The following is a 19,378-nucleotide window of genomic DNA, read 5'->3' as shown; positions in this document are numbered from 1 at the left end:
AAGATGATGGTCACTATCTTAGTCACCATTCTATTGCTGTGAAAAGACGCCTTGACCAAGGCAAGGTGGTTTTTTTTGTTGTTGTTGTTTTGTTTTGTTTTTAATTTGTGGCAGTGAAGCCTCAATACAGGGTTTCTCTGTGTAACCTTGGCTATATTGGAATTCATTGGCCTTAAATTCACTGAACTCTTCCTGCCTCTTCTTCAGAAGTGCTGTTGTTAAAGGTGTGTGGCACCACTATCCAGCCTGTTTTTGTTGCTTTGTTTGACAAGATAACTCTTATAAATGAAATCATTTAATTGGGGTTCTGGTAAGGCCACACCTAGATTTTTTCAAACAATGCCATTCCCTGGTGACTAAGCATTCAAATATATGAGCCTATGGGAGCCGTTCTTATTCAAACCATCACTTTCTACCTGCTCCCTGGCCCTCATAGGCTTGTGGCCATTATCATAAAGCAAAAATACTTTCAGCCCAACTTCAAAAGTTTTCATAGTCTCAATACTGTTTAAAAGTTCAGGGTCTCTGAGAGTCAAATATTTTTAACTGTAACCCCTGTAAAAGCAAAGACATAAAGCAGATCTTGTACTTTCAACATTACCATTCCAAAAGAGAGGAAAGAGAGCATAATGAGCATAATGAGAATGTACTGGACCAAAGTGAGACCCAAAACCAGCCAGGCAAATTCCAAATTCTGCATTAGAATATCTGATATCAAAGCATCTTGATCCACAGGCCGGGAAAGAAGCGTGGGCTTTTGAAACCTCAGAACCTCCCCCCCACCCCCAGTAACACAAGGCCTCCCATGAGGCCACAACTTCTAATCCTTTCAAATAGTGCCACTCCCTAGTGACTAAGCATTCAAATGTATGAGCCTGTGGAGACCATTTTTATTCAAACCACATACTTTCAATCATATTGAAAGTAGTCAAAGTTTAGTGTCATTGTGGGCTCATGCCTTTAATCTCAGCCCTTGGTAGGCAGAGGCAAGCAGACCTCTTGAGTTTGAAGCCAGCCTGGTCTTCAGAGCAGACACCCAACACTACACAGAGAAGCCCTGTCTCAAAAACCAAAATAATAATAATATAATGAACACTGAAAAACTTGATGAGGTGGCTTATACCTATAATCTAGCACTTGGGAGAGTGAGACGGGAGAGTTACCATGAGTTTTAAGCCAGTCTGAGGTATGTAGTGAGTTTTAGGTCATACCTGTGTCAAAAAGAAAAAAATAAGATATAGATATTTAAAGATTTGACTTGAGGAAGGACAGAACTGTTTTTAGATATCGGATTAATAGTCACTAATAATTTGGAAGAATCTTAAGGGGCATAGATGCTTAGAGGGAAAAGGTAATTTTACTTGACTGCATAGACCTGTGAAAATGAGTCTTAAGCAGGGTTCAAACTTTCAACTACACCAAGTTGAGTGGGTATAAACTAAAGAATGGACAAACTAGGAATGTTCAAAGGTCATGATATTTAAGAGTGGAAGCATTTTATCTCAGTCTGGAGGCTCAGACTTTAACAGCTGAAGCAAAGATAAAGTTGGAAATTATTCATTAATTGTTTTATATAGAAGAAACGTTGAAAGCTATATATGCAAATACTGATTGTTCTAATTTCTTAAGGCTTGCTATTACAAAGTACTGTAGACTTGGCTTAAACCGCAGAAAATAATTTTTAACAGTTCTAGAGACTGTAAAATAAAGGTGACAGCAAAGTTGAAATTTTTTCCTGAGGTCTGTCCCCTTGACTTGCAGAAATGTTTTCATATATTTTCTTCTCTGCAAGCTTCCTCTGTTGTCATGTTGTTTTTTCTTGGTGCTCTTGACCTCATTGAACCTTAATTACCTCTGTAAAGGCTTTGTTTCTCACTAAGGGCTTCACATAAATTTTGGGAGAACGCTCTGCTCCAGTGTAGTGATTATTAGGTTTTATGAAAGAGAAGAGATGGCTGTGAGGTTAAAAATGTAGTTAAAAACAAGTGAATACTAGCTGAAATTTCATTACTATACTTTTCTTAAATAGTAATGAAAAATACAGTGGATAAAACGTTACCATTCCGCCTTCAGGCTTATTTTTAATGATGTAGGCCTGCTTAAACCCGAGCCAGATAATGAGTCTCTGGAAGTTCTCTCTCTCTCTCTCTCTCTCTCTCTCTCTCTCTCTCTCTCTCTCTCTCTCTTAAGTTGTATATATTTTGACAAGGTTTCTTTTGTGTAACCATGGCTGTCTTAGACTTACTCTATAGACCATACTGGCCAGGAACTCAAGATCCACCTGCTTTTGTCTCTCCAGTGCTGGCACAATTAAGGATGCTCCACTACACACAGCTATTTTTTATTTTAGTGTATGGGTGTTTTCCTAGTATGTATGTCTGGCAAGTATGTCTGTGTTTGGTGCCATGTAGATTACAATAAAGCATCAGATTCCGTGGAACTGGAAAGTCGTTAGCTTCAATGTGGGGACTGGGCATCAAACCCAGCAAACAAGTGCTCTTAGCCTCGGAGCCCCAGTATCCCCAGTTTTATATGCCATTGTGTTTTTGTTTTTGTTTTTGTTTTTTGTCTCTGCTTGTTGATTTGTTTGCATTAAAGCTCGTAAATATTGCTTCAGATGATGAGCTGTTAAATATTTTTTAAATGTGATACCTTTAATTTTGGGTTGGGAGGTCCCTAAGGGTCTTCATATATATTGTCTTTTTAGCTATTTCCCATAGAATACCTTCTGTCTATCTTTTTTAAGGGAAACTAGATATACACTTTTTATATTGCTTAAGTGGGCATTTTGCCCTATTGTGACACACTGAAAGAAATATTACTGATCAAATATGTTTTTATGTATTTTTTAGTCTGAAATGGTTGTAACAAATAATCTACTGGATCTGCCACCTCCTTCCCCTCCAAAACCAAAAACCATTGTTTTACCTCCCAACTGGAAGACAGCCCGAGATCCTGAAGGGAAGATCTATTACTACCATGTAATCACAAGGTAAGACGTTTTGCTGGGCACCCTACATCTGGTTTTACTTGGTCAGTTACGCTGCCAGCCTGAAGTCTCATAGTTATTGGCCTCTCGCTGACCTAAAGGACCGCTGAATTTCTAGAATACCTACGTGGGTGAGCAGGGAACTCGTGCCAGGTCACATGTGTTTGAGGGGTAGGTGTGCTCATGGTGAGTCTAAGTTGGTGTTCCTCAGGAATCATCCACCTTGTTTTTGTTTGTTTTGTTTTGCTTTTCAGACTCTTATCACTGGCATTTGAGGCTTTCTGATCAGGCTATGTTGGATGTCATCAATTACCACCTGTCTCACACACACACAGGGATTATAAGCATGTCACCAGGCCCAGCTTTTTTATGTGGCTTCTTGGGATTGAATTCAGGATCTCTTGCTGATGCACTGAACACATTGCTAACTGAGCTGTCTTCCAGTGTTGAGATGGATTCATGTTGCTCAGAGTGGCCTTTAATGCCTAATCCTGCCTCTCAAGTGCTGGGATTTTAAATATGCACTGCCATGCCCAGCTTCAGAATCATGTCTGAAATCGCATGACAGATTTTAGACTTTGCCCTTTCAAAGTATGGTTTGATATGTCCACCCATTGCATTTATCTAGAAGTAATGTGTATATGTACAAAGTGCTGAGCCATTTAATCAGCCCCTTTGGTGCATGGTGTGTGTTTTTTTTTTGTTTGTTTGTTTGCTTTGCTTTGCTCTGCTTTGTAAGACAGGCTTTTAAGCTCTGGCTGACCTGAAATTTACTATATAGACCAAAAGTGACCTTGAATTTACCAAGATCTCTCCCAGAGAGATTACAGGTGTGTACCACTAGGGCAGTTAAGAGAATACTTACTATTCTTTCAGAGAATCTAGGCTTCCCAGAACCCATATCAGGTGACTACAACCATCTATAACTCTAGGTCCAGGGAATCTGACATCCAATTTCTGACCTCTGTGGCCACCAGTACTCATACTCTCTCTGTCTCTGCCTCTCTCACTCTAAAAGTGAAAAAGAAAAAGAAAACAAGTTATAGCTTGGCTATGGTGACACACACCTTTAATCTTAGCAATTGGGAAGCAGAGGCATCTCTGAGTTAAAGCCAGCTTGCTGTAAAGAAATCCTATCTCACAAAACAACAACAACAACAAATCAGTTTAGTTTCCACAGTAAAATTTACAGATGCTTATGCTTTATTATTACAATAGAAATGCTATTGTTACGCAGTTTCATAGATTGTATGTAAGCCTGGTTTCACGTGAATCTAAAATGTATTTTATCAAACGCCTTGAATGTTGCCAACTAAAGATTAGTGTAGTAGGAACACAGATTATAACTGCCAGAAAAATACTAGCTCTTTTGAGGCTTTTTGTTAATTTTTTGGCTTACTTTGTGTGTGTGTGAGAGAGTGAGAGAAAGCACAGAGGCAGGAAATGAGAATATGCCTCAGCATACATGTAGAGATCAGAAGAAAAATTTGGGGAGTTTGTTGCTACCATACACTTTTTAAAAATGTATTATATGGGTATCATGCCTGCATGTACGTGCATCGCTTGCATGCATGGTGCTACAGATGTCAGAAGTGGACATTAGAGCCCCTGGATTGTTGTTTTTAAACAAAATCTTAATCGATTTTTACCAATAAAGACCCAGGAGTCAGATGCTAAGGTGAAAACCTGCTAGCTCAGAGAGGCAGAAGCAGCATCCAGCTATCCTTCCTACTCATCTGTTGTTCCAGAAGGAGAAAAACCTCTTTGTATTCAGCTCATGTCCCAGAAGGAAAAAAACTCTTCTACTTCTTCACGTTTTCTAAATACCTTTCAACTCCATTTCCCTCCTTCCTGTGTTTACTTCTGTTTGCTCCCTGTCAACTGGTTGCTTGCTCCACCTCTTTACCTAGGGTTAACTTTGATTTAATCGCGTTGGTAGAAAGCTCTTGGGTTAAAGGTATGTGGTGGGGCTGAGCCACAACACAAGAAGAACCAGGTGTTCCCAGTTCATACTCTTGGGCTTCACAATGTTATCAAATATCCTGCAACACTGCATAGAAGTAGAGTTACAGACAGTTGTGAGTTGCCATGTGAGCTGGGAGTTGAATCTGGATTCTCTGGAGGAGCACCTGAGACACCTCTTCAGCCCTGCCCCTGTTTTGTTTGGTTTTGGTTTTGGATTTTCAAGACAGTGTTTGTCTGCATAACCCTGGCTGTCCTGGAACTCGCTCTGTAGACAAGGCTACCTTTGAACTCAGAGATCTGCCTGCCTCTGCCTCCCAAGTGCTGAGGTTGAAGGTGCGCACCACCACCGCCGCCAGCTTCACTCTCGCCATTTTTATATGGGTTCCAAGACTGAATTCGGGTCATTTAAAGTGATTTTACCTACCAAACTATCCTTCATAGAGTCTGTGATAGCTTACTCCAGACCTTGCTGTGAATGCCTATACTTAAGTTTTTACCCTACAAGTCTAGCTTTAAAATAAATTTTTAAAAAATTTAAATTAAATTAAAAATTAAAAAAACAATAAATCAGGCCAGTATGGTGGTACAGGCCTTTAATCCCAGCACCTGAGAAAGAAAATTAGGTATCTTGGCTACATACAGAAGTCCATGCCAGCCAGGGCTATATAATGAGACTCTGCCCCCCCCCCGCCAACAGGGCTTCTCTGTGTAGCCTTGGCTATCCTGGACTCACTATTTGTAGACCAGGCTGCCCTTGAACTCAGAGAGTTCAAGGCCTCCTGAGTGCAAGGATCACAGGTATGTGCCATCGTACCTGGTGAGCCTTTTTTTTTTCCTTAATAAATAAATAAAACAAAAGAAAAACATGCTGTTGAGATGACCTAGCAGATAAAGGCACTTGCCACCAAGTCTGATAACCTGAGTTTGATCTCTGAGATCCACATGATAAAATAAATTCAAAGACTTCCAGAAGTTGCCCTCTGAATTTCATATGTGCACCATGACATGAAAATCCTTCCTCTCCTCCTCATGAATAAATGTAATTTTTAAATATTGGGATTGGAGAGAAGGCTCAGTGACTGCTTTTTCAGAGGACCCATTTTGAGTCCTAGCATTCACATGATGGCTCACAAATGTCCATAACTTTAGTTCCAGGGGATCCAACACCCTTCTGCTTCTATAGGCACCAGCTATGCATGTGGTACACAGACATACATGCAAGCAAAATACCCATGTACATAAAATAATAATAAAATAAACTAAGGCACTGGGGAGATGCTCAACAGTTAAGAACACTTACTTATCTTCCAGAGGACCAGAGTTCAATTCCCAGCACCCATGACAGGTTGCTTACCAGGCTACTTGTAACTCACAACTCCAGGGAATTCAGCTTCTTTTGGCTTCTGTGGGCACCCACACTGTTGTGCACATACCTGCACACAGACATACACATAAAATTTAAAATAAAATAATTCTAAAAAAAATTATTTTTTAGCTGTGTGGCGCTGGCACTTGCCTTAATCTCAGTGCTCAGTAGGCAGAGGAAGGTGGATCTCTGTAGGTTCGATGCCAGCCTGTTCTGCAGAGTGAGTTCCAGGACAACCAAGGCTATACACAGAGACCTTGTCTCTAAAAACCAAAAAAAAAAAAAAAAAAAAAAATTGATTGTTGTGGCATGTGTCTGAAAGCTCAGCATTCAGGAGTTAGAGGCAGAAAGATGAGGGATTTAATTAAGGGTGTCCTTAATTCTAGCCTAGGTTATCTATTTCCTTATTTGTTTTGGAAACAACTCTAATCAATGAGTAAACAATGGCAGAGCCCTTTTTATAACTAGTTGAGGGCATTTTTAGCAGAGAACACAATTTTTAAAGTTTTTCTCAGCTTTCAGTCCTTCAAAGTTTAGAACTACAAGCATGATCAAGTACATAGTAGGTATAATAGTTAACTGAGTTCTTATTCTGCCCCATGTAGTTTTTACAGTGTATTTGCCCAGGATATATTTAGTGCGCTGAACCAATTAAGAAGCAAACAAGATGTTTGTTTGTTTGTTTGTTTTTTTACTGTTGTCAGTAATTAGCCAGCATTATCACATAATTGCCTTCAAACATTCTTGTAATGGATGGACTCAAATAATCCACCAAACATAAAAAGTTTGGGATTAAATAATGTTAGGAATATATCTCTAGGCTAGAGTCATTGCTGATGAGAAGCTACGTCTCAACCTACCATCTGACCTATTCTGTGCCCTGTTGCTTTTTTTTTTTTTTTTTTTAACTCTGTAGCAGGTTTTCTGTTTTCTATCCATGACAGCTTGGCTGTTCTTACCCTCTTCTAGGCAGACTCAGTGGGATCCTCCTACTTGGGAAAGCCCAGGAGATGATGCCAGCCTTGAGCATGAAGCTGAGATGGACTTGGGAACCCCAACATATGATGAAAACCCCATGAAGGTGAGTGTAATGTTTTTATGTGTCCTGCTCATTTGACCATCTATGTCCTTTCATTCAGTAAGGTCAGTAGCCATACAGTTTTGGATTTTTTTCTCTTTGGAAAAAATATGTCAGTTTTTGTGTCAAAGGAGAGACTGAAGTCAAAGAGAAAGAACAAATATTTTCACACATTCAAGGACTTATATGCATATTGGCTTTTTATTCCTATAAGGAATATATTTAGAAGGGTTTTGTATATATAAATAGACCAGTTATAAAAATATGTTTTGTAGCACTAATAACAGAAGACTAAAGGAAAAAACTAGAGGCGTCATGACAGTTTTAGTTCACAGTCTTTTATAACTTCTTTTAGTGTATTAACTCTTTTCTTCCTGATAGTGAGCTGTATGGATGGTTTCTTTTTACTTGTGCTTGGTTGGTTATTTGGTTTTGGGGATTTTTGTTTTGTTTGTTTGTTACTTTGAGGCATAAACTATATACCCCAAACTATCCTCCAAGTAGTAATCTGGCTGCCTCAGTGTTTGGATTACAAGCATGTGCCAACATTCTGCTTGTTTTGACTCTTTAAATTGAATACTATATTATGGACATTGTAGTTTTAAGATTGGTTAGCTCTGGAATGAACTTAAACTGGTTATGTTAAAATTCACCAAGGGGGTCATGGAGTTGGTAGAGTAGATAAAGTAAAAGAAAAAAAAGAAACCCTTTAAAACCATGGCATGTGTGGTATGCCCATATTCACATACACATACACACAGGTAAATAATGGATCCATGAGTGGATCTCAGCAAAGGAGCCAGAAGTGGTGGTAGTTCATTCAGACCTGTCATTAAATAGGAGGATTGCAAATTTGAAGCCGGCCTTACCAATACGGCAAGATCCGACAACAGCTGGTGAGGTGGCTTAGCACGTGAGGGAGCTTACTTCTAGGCAGCTGACCTGTGTTGTCCTCTGGCTTCCACATGCATGCATGTGCCTCGCCCCCCAACACACACAAAAAAACAACAATAGAAGGGCTGTCTGATTCTCAAGGAGTATAAAACTTTGTTAAGCAGAAGATAATTTGTATGGAAATGCTAGAAGAAAATTAAACAGGAAAGATTTTATTCTTCATTTCTTCCTCTGACAAAATACTGAGATTAGAGGTGGTGTAACTATAAAACAAGTACCTGCTGGTTGAATTAATGTTTATTCTTATTTATAAGACAATTATTTCTAAGAATGAGTTACTTAAGTCGGAAGTCATTTTGTTTGTTTTAAAACCTGCGGATTTTAGAGGTTTTTTTGTTTTTTTCCTTAAGGACATAAGAACCACTTAAAGTTATTAAGGATGGGTGGGAAAGGAAAGAAGAAAGAAAAAGAATCAAGAATGAAAGACAAGTATGGATGGATCAGTATCTTTTATATTTCATTAACTTTTCTAGGAAATGTTTTGATGTCTTCACTGTGTGTTTGACGGGCATCTCACATGTCACCTGGCTGGCCTGGAACTTTCAGTGCTCCCTGTGCCTGTGCCTCCCACCTGCTTTATGAGCGTGAACCATGAACTTAATTTCTGATTTGTTAGGTATTTTCCATGTGAACCAAAGCTTTGAGAGGGCCTCAATACAGAGGGTCCTGAGATCTAAAACTTTCTGAGCCACTCCTAACATTTACAGTATGTCACAGCAGATGGTCACCTTGCTCCTGGACCACATTCCTATGATTACTTACTTTTTCTGGGAGTGTAAGAACTTAGCTTACATTTTACTTGCTTCTGTCCATTATGCTTTCCCATTTACCTTTGCATATGTTCATGAATTCCAAAATACATGAGTACATTTCATTTTAAAGTCTATGAATGGTGGTGTCTAACTGGGGTTAGGATTCAGGTTGGGGCTAAAAGGGACATACCTCATTAGTGGTATGGGTATTTAGCATGTACTAGTGTAAACTCACTTCTTTGCACTATATCTTACAATAACAACAAAGTCTGATAAAATGTTAAAAACGGGGCTGGAGAGATGGCTTAGAGGTTAGGAGCACTGATTGCTCTTGCAGAGGTCCTGAGTTCAATTCCCAGCAACCACATGGTGGCTCACAACCATCTATAATGAGATCTGGTGCCCTCTTCTGGCGTGCAGGTGTACATGCAGACAGAACATTGTGTACGTAATAAATAAATAAATCTTTAAAATAATGTTAAAAACATTTAAAGCCCTTATTTAGGGAGGTCCTATTTTTAATCCCCTATTTAGCATTTTCATTACTTCATTCTTTGGCGTAGAATTCTATTTTCATTTCTATTCTGTTTTGGTTTGTTTGTTTGAGACAGGGTTTCTTTCTCTGTGTTGTTCTGGCTGTCCTGGAACTCACTCTGTAGACCAGGCTGGCCTCAAACTCAGAGAGATCTACCTGTCTCTGCTGGGATCAAAGGTGTGTGCCACCATGCCTGGTTGGAATCATCTCCTTTCCTTCTTTCCTCCCCTCCCCTTTCCCTCTCCTCCCCTCCCGTACTTCTGTGGAGCTCTGGCTGTCGTGGAACTCTGTAGACCAGGCTGCCCTCAACTCACAAAAATCCACCTGCCCCTGCCTCCCAAGTGCTGGGATTACAGGCATGCAGCACTACCACCCCCCGGCTTGGAATCATTTTCTTTATCCTAAAGGAAGTTATATACTTTAAAAAAATACTGACTAGTTGGGCATGACATGCTTTTAATGGCAGCACTGGGGAGGCAGGCCAGTCTATGAGTTCATGAGTTCAAGGTCATCCTGGTCTATAAAGTGAGTTCTAGGACAGCCAGGCTCACATAGAAAAACCCCTGTCTTTAAACAAACAAACAAACAAACAAAAAATATACCGAGTAACTTTAGTTCTATTTTGGTACAGCAAAATTGAGCAGTTGATCAAACAGAAAAAAAAATGAGATTCTAGTGTTCTCATATTCCTCTACCATGTATAACCTCTCCTTGTATCAACATCTGGTCCCAGAGAGCTATGCATTTTGGGCTTCTCTTTCTTTTAATGGTTTGGTGTATATTTCACTTTGGTATTGAAATACTCCATTGCCTTGAGTGTGCCACTGCTTACCCAGTTGCTGCTGAGGGACATCTTAACTTGCTTCCAGGTTTTGTTATTATGACTAAAACTACTGAAAACACATTTGTGTAGGTTCTAGTGTGGATATGGTTTTTAGTTTCTTTGGGCAGACATATCAAAGAACATAATTGCTGAATTACATGGTAGGAATATATTGAGCTTTCTAGGATACTTTGAGACTCTTATTTGAAGGGTATTGTCACTGGATATAGGAATTTGTTCTGTTCTATTCGATTTATATGGAAGTTTTGCATGCCTTTATGTCTGTGCACCACAAGGCCAAAAGAACGTGTCAGATCTACCTGGGACTGGAGTCACAGATGATTGTCACCTGCCATATGGGTGCGAGGAATGAAACCCAGGTTCTCTGCAAGGGCAGTCGGCACTTCTAGCCAGTGAGCACTATGTTCCTATATAGGGAGAGTTATAGCCCTAGACCCTGGATATAGAATTCTAAATTGTATAAAGTAATTCTAAATTACTTTTTCCTACTTTTCAACTCTCTCTCCCCTCCCCCTTCCTCCTCTTCTTCTCCCTTTCCCAACCCCCCTCCCTCCCTCCCTCCTTTGAGAAAGGGTCTTTATAGTCCTGCCTGTCCTGGTACTTGCTCTGTAGGGCAGGTAGACATCCACCTGCCTCTGCTCTCGGAGTGCTGGGATTACAGGTGTGTGCCATTGCACCCAGTTTTATTATTTCTTTTCTAATTGATTTTCAACAATTTTATTGCTACATACTGTCCTTAGGTTGTCTTTGTGTTTAACTTTCTTGTGGTTGTTTGCACTCTTCTGAACCTGTATTGATCATTTTCATCAAAGCTGTAAGTATCTTAGTCGTTGTTTTTTCAAATGTGTTTTTTGTACCATGTCCTTTTTCCTGCACCTCTCCCTTGTATGCATGTTGCTAGACTGATGGATTTTTCATGGCCTCTGAATATCTTACTTTCTCTCTTTCCCCTTAGTTCTTTTCTCCTTGTACTTCAGTTTGTATATTCCTATTGTCTTCTCTTTAAAGATTACTGATTCTGCTATTTTTTTTTAAATTTATTTTATGTCAATTGGTGTTTTGCCTGCATGCATATCTGTGGGTGTCAGATCTTGGAGTTACAGATAGTTGTGTGCTGCCATATGAGTGCTGGTAATTGAACTCCAGTCCTCTGGAAGAGCAGTCATTGCTTTTAACTGATGAGCCATCTCTCTAGCCCCATGATGCTGCTATAAACTAAATTCATCCAATGACTTTTAAAATTTTAAGTATGCTTCAGTTATAAAAGTTTGCTTCTGTTTTGTTTTGAGATAGGGTATATCTCTGTAGCCCTGGCTGTCTTGAAACTTCCTATGTAGTCCAGACTGGTCTTGAGTTCACAGAGATCTGCCTACTTCTACCTCCTTGGGTGCTGAGATTAAAGATGTGCACCACCACACCCAGCTCTCTTTGACCCGTCATCTTTACCTTTTCTTGCATTGCTAATACAAAATCCAGATGAAAGCCTCCTGGGTTTCATTAACTGCTTTGTTTAGTTAGGCTTAGTACATGAAAAGGCAAGTGCTCTTTGATCTCTTAGCCCTTCTTTCCCAGAAGCATAGGCAAAGATTTGGGATGTTGGTCAGTCTTTAGACCCCCTTTCAGACCATGATCTCTTTGAGCAGGCCCAAGTCTAGAATCTACTTGAATTGTCCATTTTACAGTTGTGGTCATCTACCTAGTATATTTGTAGACAGGAGAAGGGTACTTATGAGTAAAGTCTTCATTCCTTATGTTCCGTTTTTATTTCCTTGTGTCATTTTGATTATAAGCCCTTCAGAGCCATACATTGCACTGTTGTGACAAGGTTTGTCAATTCACAAACATTGTGTGATACATAGAGATAGAAAGAGAACTGAATCTGGGTCTTCATCATCTGAAAGTTCTGCTTAGAAAGCTACTATAGTGGAAATTCATGCCAAGTGCTTTGAGGGGCTCAGGTATCATCTCTTATGAGAGATATCACATGAACGGTGGTTTTATTGGAATAGTTAAGAACTGAGCTTTTGGGAAGTGGTATTGCTCCCCTTTAGTTCCACCACTCTGAGAGGCAGAGGAAAAAGGATCTTTGTGAGTTTGAGACCAGCCTGGTATACACAGAGTTCCAGAACAGTCAAGGGTACACAGAGAAATCCTGTCTCAGAAAATAAGAAGGAAGGAAGAAGTGAAAAGGAAAAAGAGCTGAGCATTTGAGACAGGTTTTGCAAAATCATAAAAGCAAAATTGCATACATTAAAAAACTTGGTATTGTAAGAATTTGAGGGGCTGGAGAGGTAGCTCAAAGGTTAAGAGCACTACTTGCTGTTCTTCCAAAGGTCTTGAGTTCAATTCCCAGCAACCACATAGTGGCTCACAACCATCTATAGTGAGATCTAGTGTGTAGGCAGAATGCTGTATGAACAATAAATCTTTAAAAAAAAAAAATTTGGTTGTGACGTCCTGAGCAAGACAGAAACACAGAAGAGAAGAGTTGCCTACTTAGCACACGTCAGCCTGGGCTCTGTTCTGAACATGGCCCCGAAAATGGCAAACAAAACACACCCTGGGGAGTGTGTCAGGGATAAATTGTCTGAGGGCTACCAATGCGATTAACATGTGATAAGTATTTGGGAGCTAGGAAGTATGTTTGATGCAGAGGAATCAAAACAAGTGTGTGTCTCTAGTGAAACAGGCTTGTTTGAAACAATGACAGATCAAGGCACAGCATTTTGACAAAATGAAGAACTAAGAAGAAAAAAAGAGTCAAGACATTTCAGAAGTATTATTAAAGTTCAGCAAACCAGGTTGGATATAGTGGCATACCACTTTAATCCCAGGATTGAGGAAGCAGAGACAGGCTGAGCTCTATGAGTTTGAGGCCAGCCTTGTCTACACATCAAGTTCCAAACTAGTCAAGGCTGTGTGGCTGTGTGAAAAGCCCTGGGGGGGAGGGAGGTGTTAAGCAAACGAAGTAGATAAGGAAGAAGCAAAAATGGCCCAATAGTCTCTGGTTTTAGCATAGGTGGAGAAGGTCTCATCATTCAGTTTAAGTATCAAGAATGAAGGAGGAAAGAACAAGAGAAAATACAATTATGAAATCTGAGCTTTTTGAGCTCCCTGCGGGATTCAGAATAGGAATCCTGGCATTGAATTCATGTTGAATCATCAATAAATTGGTGCTTCTTGGAAACATAAGTGTATATGTGTTTCACAACCCAAACTGGGGCTTTGAGTTCATCTGGTTTAGTTGGCGATTGCATTAAACTTACTGTGTGGCTCTGGTACTCAATAGAGAATGTTATGGTACAACAAACTAGGGAGAGGCGTGCAATGGGCAGGGAATTCTTTGAAAAGTGCTGGGTGGTAGTAAAGCTTTTGATGACCAGACTAAGCATCTACTAGAGCCTTCCTTCTCTGTTTCCCTCCAGTGTTGTTCCCTACTCTTGATCATCTTGTACTCTCTTCCATCATCCATCATGTGGTGAGTGTTAAGTCAAACCTTCCCTTTGAGAACATCAGAACTGAACCTTGTTGACTGCTTGCACAAGTGAGAGAGAGCAGTTTATTTGCTTCTACCTCCTGGATTAACATTCATCCCAAGGTTTTCGTAGGTGTCCCTGTGTTTTAAAAAAGAAGTTGCAAAGGGTAGGATCTGCAGCCAAGAGGTTTTTCAGTTGATGATCCTGTTCTGTCCTTTTTATGATTTGGAGTAATTTGCAAAATGGTTTCATTCAGTATCACTTACCAGTAATGAAAAAGGAACCCAGAAGTCACTTTTGAAAGATTGTCAGAAAGAATGCCAGTCTCTGTAAAGGAGGTGGTTTCAGTTACTTAGGTAGTATGGCCGCTTAGCAGCCGGGGTAAAGAGAAAGCTCCAGGCCTGCCTTGCATTTGTAGGTGAAATATGTGTGGGGGCCACTAGTTCCAAGTAATGTCTTAAAGAACTTTAGTTCCAGGTATTTTGTAATTTCTGCTTTCCTTTGAAACACCATTGCTAGAATTTGGTTCTTTAGGGTTCCTTTTCTGCCATTCCCTCCCCTAGCTTGTTGTTTTCTGGTTTTTGTTGTTGTTCTTTACAAATTAAGGAGCAAACAGCAACCTTACTTAGAAGCACCAGTACAGTGGTATTTTGGTGATTCCGTGAGTGGTAGCAACTATAAAACAGTGTGACGAGTTTCTGTGTTCTCAAGGACCATCTTTATTTTTATTAACTTCGCAGTTAATATGCAGCCAAATTTTTGTGTTGGAGAACTTAGGTTGAACCGAGTACATGTTCTTGATGACTCAGCTTCTACTTCCAGATTCATGCTGCCACCAAACATACAGCTTCTCATTAAGTAATCTTTTATAGTTCGCATTCTAAAGAGGATTTAATTAAATTCAGGAGAGAAGAGAGAGCAGATGAGTAATATTGTGCTCTCACATTTTCGGAGCCCCTTTCTGTAACTTAAGCCTTCTTCCCCCTTTAAAAGACACAGAGGCTTTTTGACCTAATTGTGTCTTCATGTCTAATAAAGAACAGAGTTTGCTTTTGTTGTAACATTCATTTTCTTTGTGAGTACCAGAGCCATACAGTAAGCTTAAGGCTACCTGTGAGTGAATGCAGGTGAACTCAAAGCCCCAGTAATATGAAGATGCTGAGACTTCTCTCATCATTTCTAAACAAGATCTCCTGGGAAGTCAGATGTATTGTAGATAAAGGCTAACAGCAGGGTCAACTTCTAAAGCAGTGAGCTTTGGCTTTCTTCCAAGCCCTTTTGCTCATTTTGTTCTGTGTTCATCTGACTGTTGCTTACATAGGCTCCCACCAAAAATTTCCATTGACTGACACATTATATGACCCAGATTAAGGAAGAAGCAAACATTATTTGCTGAGGGCCTGACAGTGCCTTGCTTCTTTGTGTCTGAGTCTTCACCCTGCTTTAGTGGTTTCTCAGACTCAGTGAGGCTGCCTCCTCTACAGGCATGCTCTCTAGCCTGTCATGAGCTGAGGCCTATTTGATCCAGTCTCAAATGTCTTTTAGGGTGTGAAAGACTTTTCACAGGCAATAGAAGTCTATTGTTAGAAATACTAAAATATCTAGTGGAACTTTTGGGGAGTTGGGAGGATCCCAAATTTTTCATCTCAGTAATAAGTGTTGTCTTTGGCTCTAGCTTTGCTCCTTTGCCTGGCATTGGGCCTAAGTAAGTATTAGTCCCTGAAGTGATTCCCATGCCATACAGACACAACATGGTTAGCTCATGGATTTCACTTTTCCCAAGAATTCTTAGTTTTATGTCATGATGTATATGGTGTACAAGTCTAGTGTCCTTCATACCTTTTTTTTTTTTTTTTTTTCCCAGTCCTGGCTGCTCAGCAACAAAGGCACCTGAGTGCTCCCTGTCTGAGCCCAGTACATTGTGCTTGAGCTCTCCTAGTCTTGCCAAGTCAGGTTTGAATTAGAAAGTGTGCATTGCATTTTACTTTTATTTACATTGTTGGTGTGAGGGTATCAGATCCTGTGGAACTGGAGTTACAGGTTACAGGAGTAACTGGAGTAAGCTGCCATGTAGGTGCTGGGAGTTGAACCAGGATACTTTGGAAGAGCAGACAATGCTCTTAACCACTGAACCACCTCTTCAGTCTCATGCATTGGCTTTCTTTAGCTGTCTTTCTGTATGTGTATGTTTTGCCTGCATGTATGTCTGTGCACCACTTGTGTGCCTAGAGCTCCTGTAGGCCAGTAGAGGGCATCTAGTGCTCTGGAACTGGAGTTAATAAATGTTTGTGAGCTGCTATGTGGGTGCTGAGAATCAAACATGGGTTCTGGAAGAGCAGCCTGCATCTTAAGCGCTGAGCATGACAAGTTGATATAGTGCTGGGGAGGAAACCTAGGGAGGCTTCCTGCCTGCTAGGGAAGCACTCTACCAACCAAGCTACAAATCTAGGTCCAAAATCACTTAAGCTTTCTGAAACTACATTCTATTTAGAGCATTGGTTCTCAACCTTCTTAATGCTGTGACCCTTTAATACAGTTCCTCATGTTATGGTAACCCCCCAATCATAAAATTATTTTTGTTGCTACTTCATAACTGTCATTTTGCTACTGTTATGAATTATAATGTAAATAAACATCTGTGTTTTCTGATGGTGGTCTTAGGCGACTCTTGTAAAAGGATTGTCAGATACCTCTCAGGGGTCTTGACCCACAGGTTAAGAATGGATGGTTTAGAGGCAGGCCGGACGTCCCCCTCATCAACCCTGCTTCTTAGGATCAGGATCCTAGTGATCTCGTGATCGGTGTCATATTTTGAAGGCATTTTCTATACTCACATTTTATTCATTTTTGAGATGTATAAGAGATCATGTAGGGATAGGTTTTCTTCTTGCCTTGTTTAAATATAATTTTTTTTCAAACGTAGTCTCACTGCCATCCCAGCTGTACAAAAGCTTACTGCATAAGCTGTTCTTGAAGTTGGAGCTATCCTCCTGCTCAGCTTAATACGAGTGTAAGCCACCATGCTCAGATGTTGAGATAATTCTGGATCTCTGGCTACCTGATATGTCACTGTGGGATGTATGCACACTGGAGGGGATGTAATCAGTCTCTGAGCAATCTGTCAGCACACTTGTAGTCCAGTGCTCAGGAGACTCAGGAAGAAAGGAGTTAAGTTTTTACTCTATCTTGTAGGTTTGGTTTCACTTTTTCCCTAGAAAAAGAAGGCGGGGGCTATTTATCCCTTTGCCCCACTTCTATGACAGCTGTAGGAAGAAAGTAGAGAAATGGTAGATATGTACAGCCTTTCTCTACAAGTCAACTCTAGGCAGCCCAAAAGCCACCTTTCTCCAAAGCAAGTCTAAGTAGTGGGACTTGCACAGCTTTCTCTGCACCAGAGTGTTTGTGCTATTTGTGGACATAGAGGAAACAGAACTCCAGCATGGGCAGCCTACCAAAAACTGCACTGCTCTAAACCCCTAGTAAGATTATGGACACTTGCCTTCAGTGTCCAGCAGCACAACCAACTCCAGCTCCAAAAGGATCTGATGACTCTGCCCTCTGTGGGCACCTGCACTTGTGTGCACATATCTACACAGAGAAACATGAATATACATAATTTAATAAAAATAGGGGCTGGAGTCCGGCAGTGGTAGCAAACATCTTTAATTTCAGCACTCAGGAGGCAGAGGCATGTAGATCTCTGTGAGCTCTGCCTGGTCTACACAGTGAGTTCCAGGGAGCCAGGGCTATAGAGAGAAACCCTTTCTTAGTGGCGGGGAGGGGAGGAAAGGGAGTGGGAGGTGGGACCAGAGAGGTGGCTGAATGGTTGAGAACACTTGTTGGCTCTTAGCAGAGCACTCACTAGGTATAACTCCAGCTCCAGGAGGGACCAGGCATGCAAGTGATACCCATCTGTATGCACTCATGCATATAAATAATTTTTTTTTATTAGAAACCTAGAACATGAAAATGTGTATTCCAAGAGGAATGTTCATCATTATTTTTTCCATGGGAAGGGCCTTCTAGTTGTGTAGACATGGCTTGTATGCTGGGCCTGATAGCTTGTCACCTCTTAGTCTTGCCCGAGTAGGAGGAATTGGGTAGCCTCTCCTTTGACAATACTAGAAAGGTGTATTTCTGGATTTATCGTCATCTTGCCAGTTTGGAAAAAAGATAATAGTCATCTTAGCATCTGTTCATCTGTTCACTGACATCCCATGTCCACCACCAGCACAGACTTTAAACTCCTGATCCTCTTGCCTCCACTTCCCCAAGTACTAGGATTACAGGTGTGCTCTGTAATTCCTTAGTCTTTATATTCCTGAACTAGATGCATCAGCCTCCAAGGAGTTTCTCCTTGTGTTGAGATTGTCCTGTGTAGTCTAGGCAGTTCGACTTTGGGAGGAGAAGTGGTAAGTACCAAGGATCTTGAGAATGGAACACTGAACTTTGTTCCAGATTGCTAACATGTCAGAGCCTAGAAGGGTTAAACTATTTTGAATCTAGATACTGCACATCCTACAGAGAATGAGTATCTGTGAAACGACTAAGAATGTATAGCTACATGAAAGACGGCGCTCTGACTTAATGTAGAGGATTGGAATTAGGCTTATTAGGAGGCCAGAGTCAGGGTAGAATTTGGAACTATTGGCTAAGGAGCCTCCAGGGCTCCTTTGGTCAGGTCTGCCCTACTAGGAGGAAAGACATGGCATGAGTTCTGGAACAAGAAGGGCATCACCAAACTGATACCTCATGTCAGCACTATTGTGTTTGTTTCTCTTTTTAGACATCAAAAAAGCCCAAGACAGCAGAAGCAGACACCTCCAGTGAGCTGGCAAAGAAAAGCAAAGAAGTATTCAGAAAAGAGGTAAGCTTTGGAAGATGTGGACAGCATACTCCTTGGGCTTGGCTTGAACCCTTCATGTCTTGCCTAAGCATGCACTGAAGTTGGTTTAGCTTATTTTGGCCCACAGTGCTGCTTTACCTGTCAAGAGTGCCATAATGCAGCTGGGAGTAGTGGTGCACGCCTGTAGTCCCAGCGCTCGGGAAGCAGAGGCAGGTGGATCTCTGTGAGTTCAAGGCCAGCCTGGTCTACAAAATGAATTCAGGACAACCAAGGCTACACAGAGAAACCCTGTCTTGAAAAAAACAAAAGCAAAAAAAAAAGGAGAGAATTCCATAATGGTCCCTTATTGGCTTGAGAGGAATCCATCTGCTAACACATTTGCTGTTTCACTATGAGCCTTTTATAACATCTCAGGCAATGGAAAGCTATATACAGTATTAGGCTTACTGTAGTATCAGGTGCCTCCTTATGTGATTCGACTATGTAGTTGTTGTCTGATGACGCATTGGTATGCTAGGTAAGCACTCTGCTATCTGTTACAACAGCCCTTCAGATAAACAAGACTGGGACTGT

General features: G+C 40.7%; 1 protein-coding gene across 3 annotated transcripts in view; it reads left to right on the top strand.

The window, feature by feature from the left end:
• Setd2 (SET domain containing 2, histone lysine methyltransferase) overlaps nt 1-19,378 on the top strand; it is a 94,378-nt gene that overhangs the window by 72,206 nt on the left and 2,794 nt on the right. For 2 of the 3 annotated variants that reach the window (XM_021647934.2, XM_060385208.1), the window contains exons 17-19: nt 2,853-2,992; nt 7,290-7,401; nt 18,746-18,826. In XM_021647934.2, coding sequence (XP_021503609.1) covers nt 2,853-2,992; nt 7,290-7,401; nt 18,746-18,826 — 333 coding nt within the window. Of the gene's footprint in view, nt 1-2,852; nt 2,993-7,289; nt 7,402-13,908; nt 13,962-18,745; nt 18,827-19,378 lie in introns of all 3 variants that reach the window. The other variant, XR_009592307.1, reaches the window with a different exon arrangement.

Source organism: Meriones unguiculatus, chromosome 6 (genome assembly GCF_030254825.1).
Source record: "Meriones unguiculatus strain TT.TT164.6M chromosome 6, Bangor_MerUng_6.1, whole genome shotgun sequence".
NCBI lineage: Eukaryota > Metazoa > Chordata > Mammalia > Rodentia > Muridae > Meriones > Meriones unguiculatus.
This window is presented reverse-complemented; position numbering and strand designations above follow the sequence as displayed.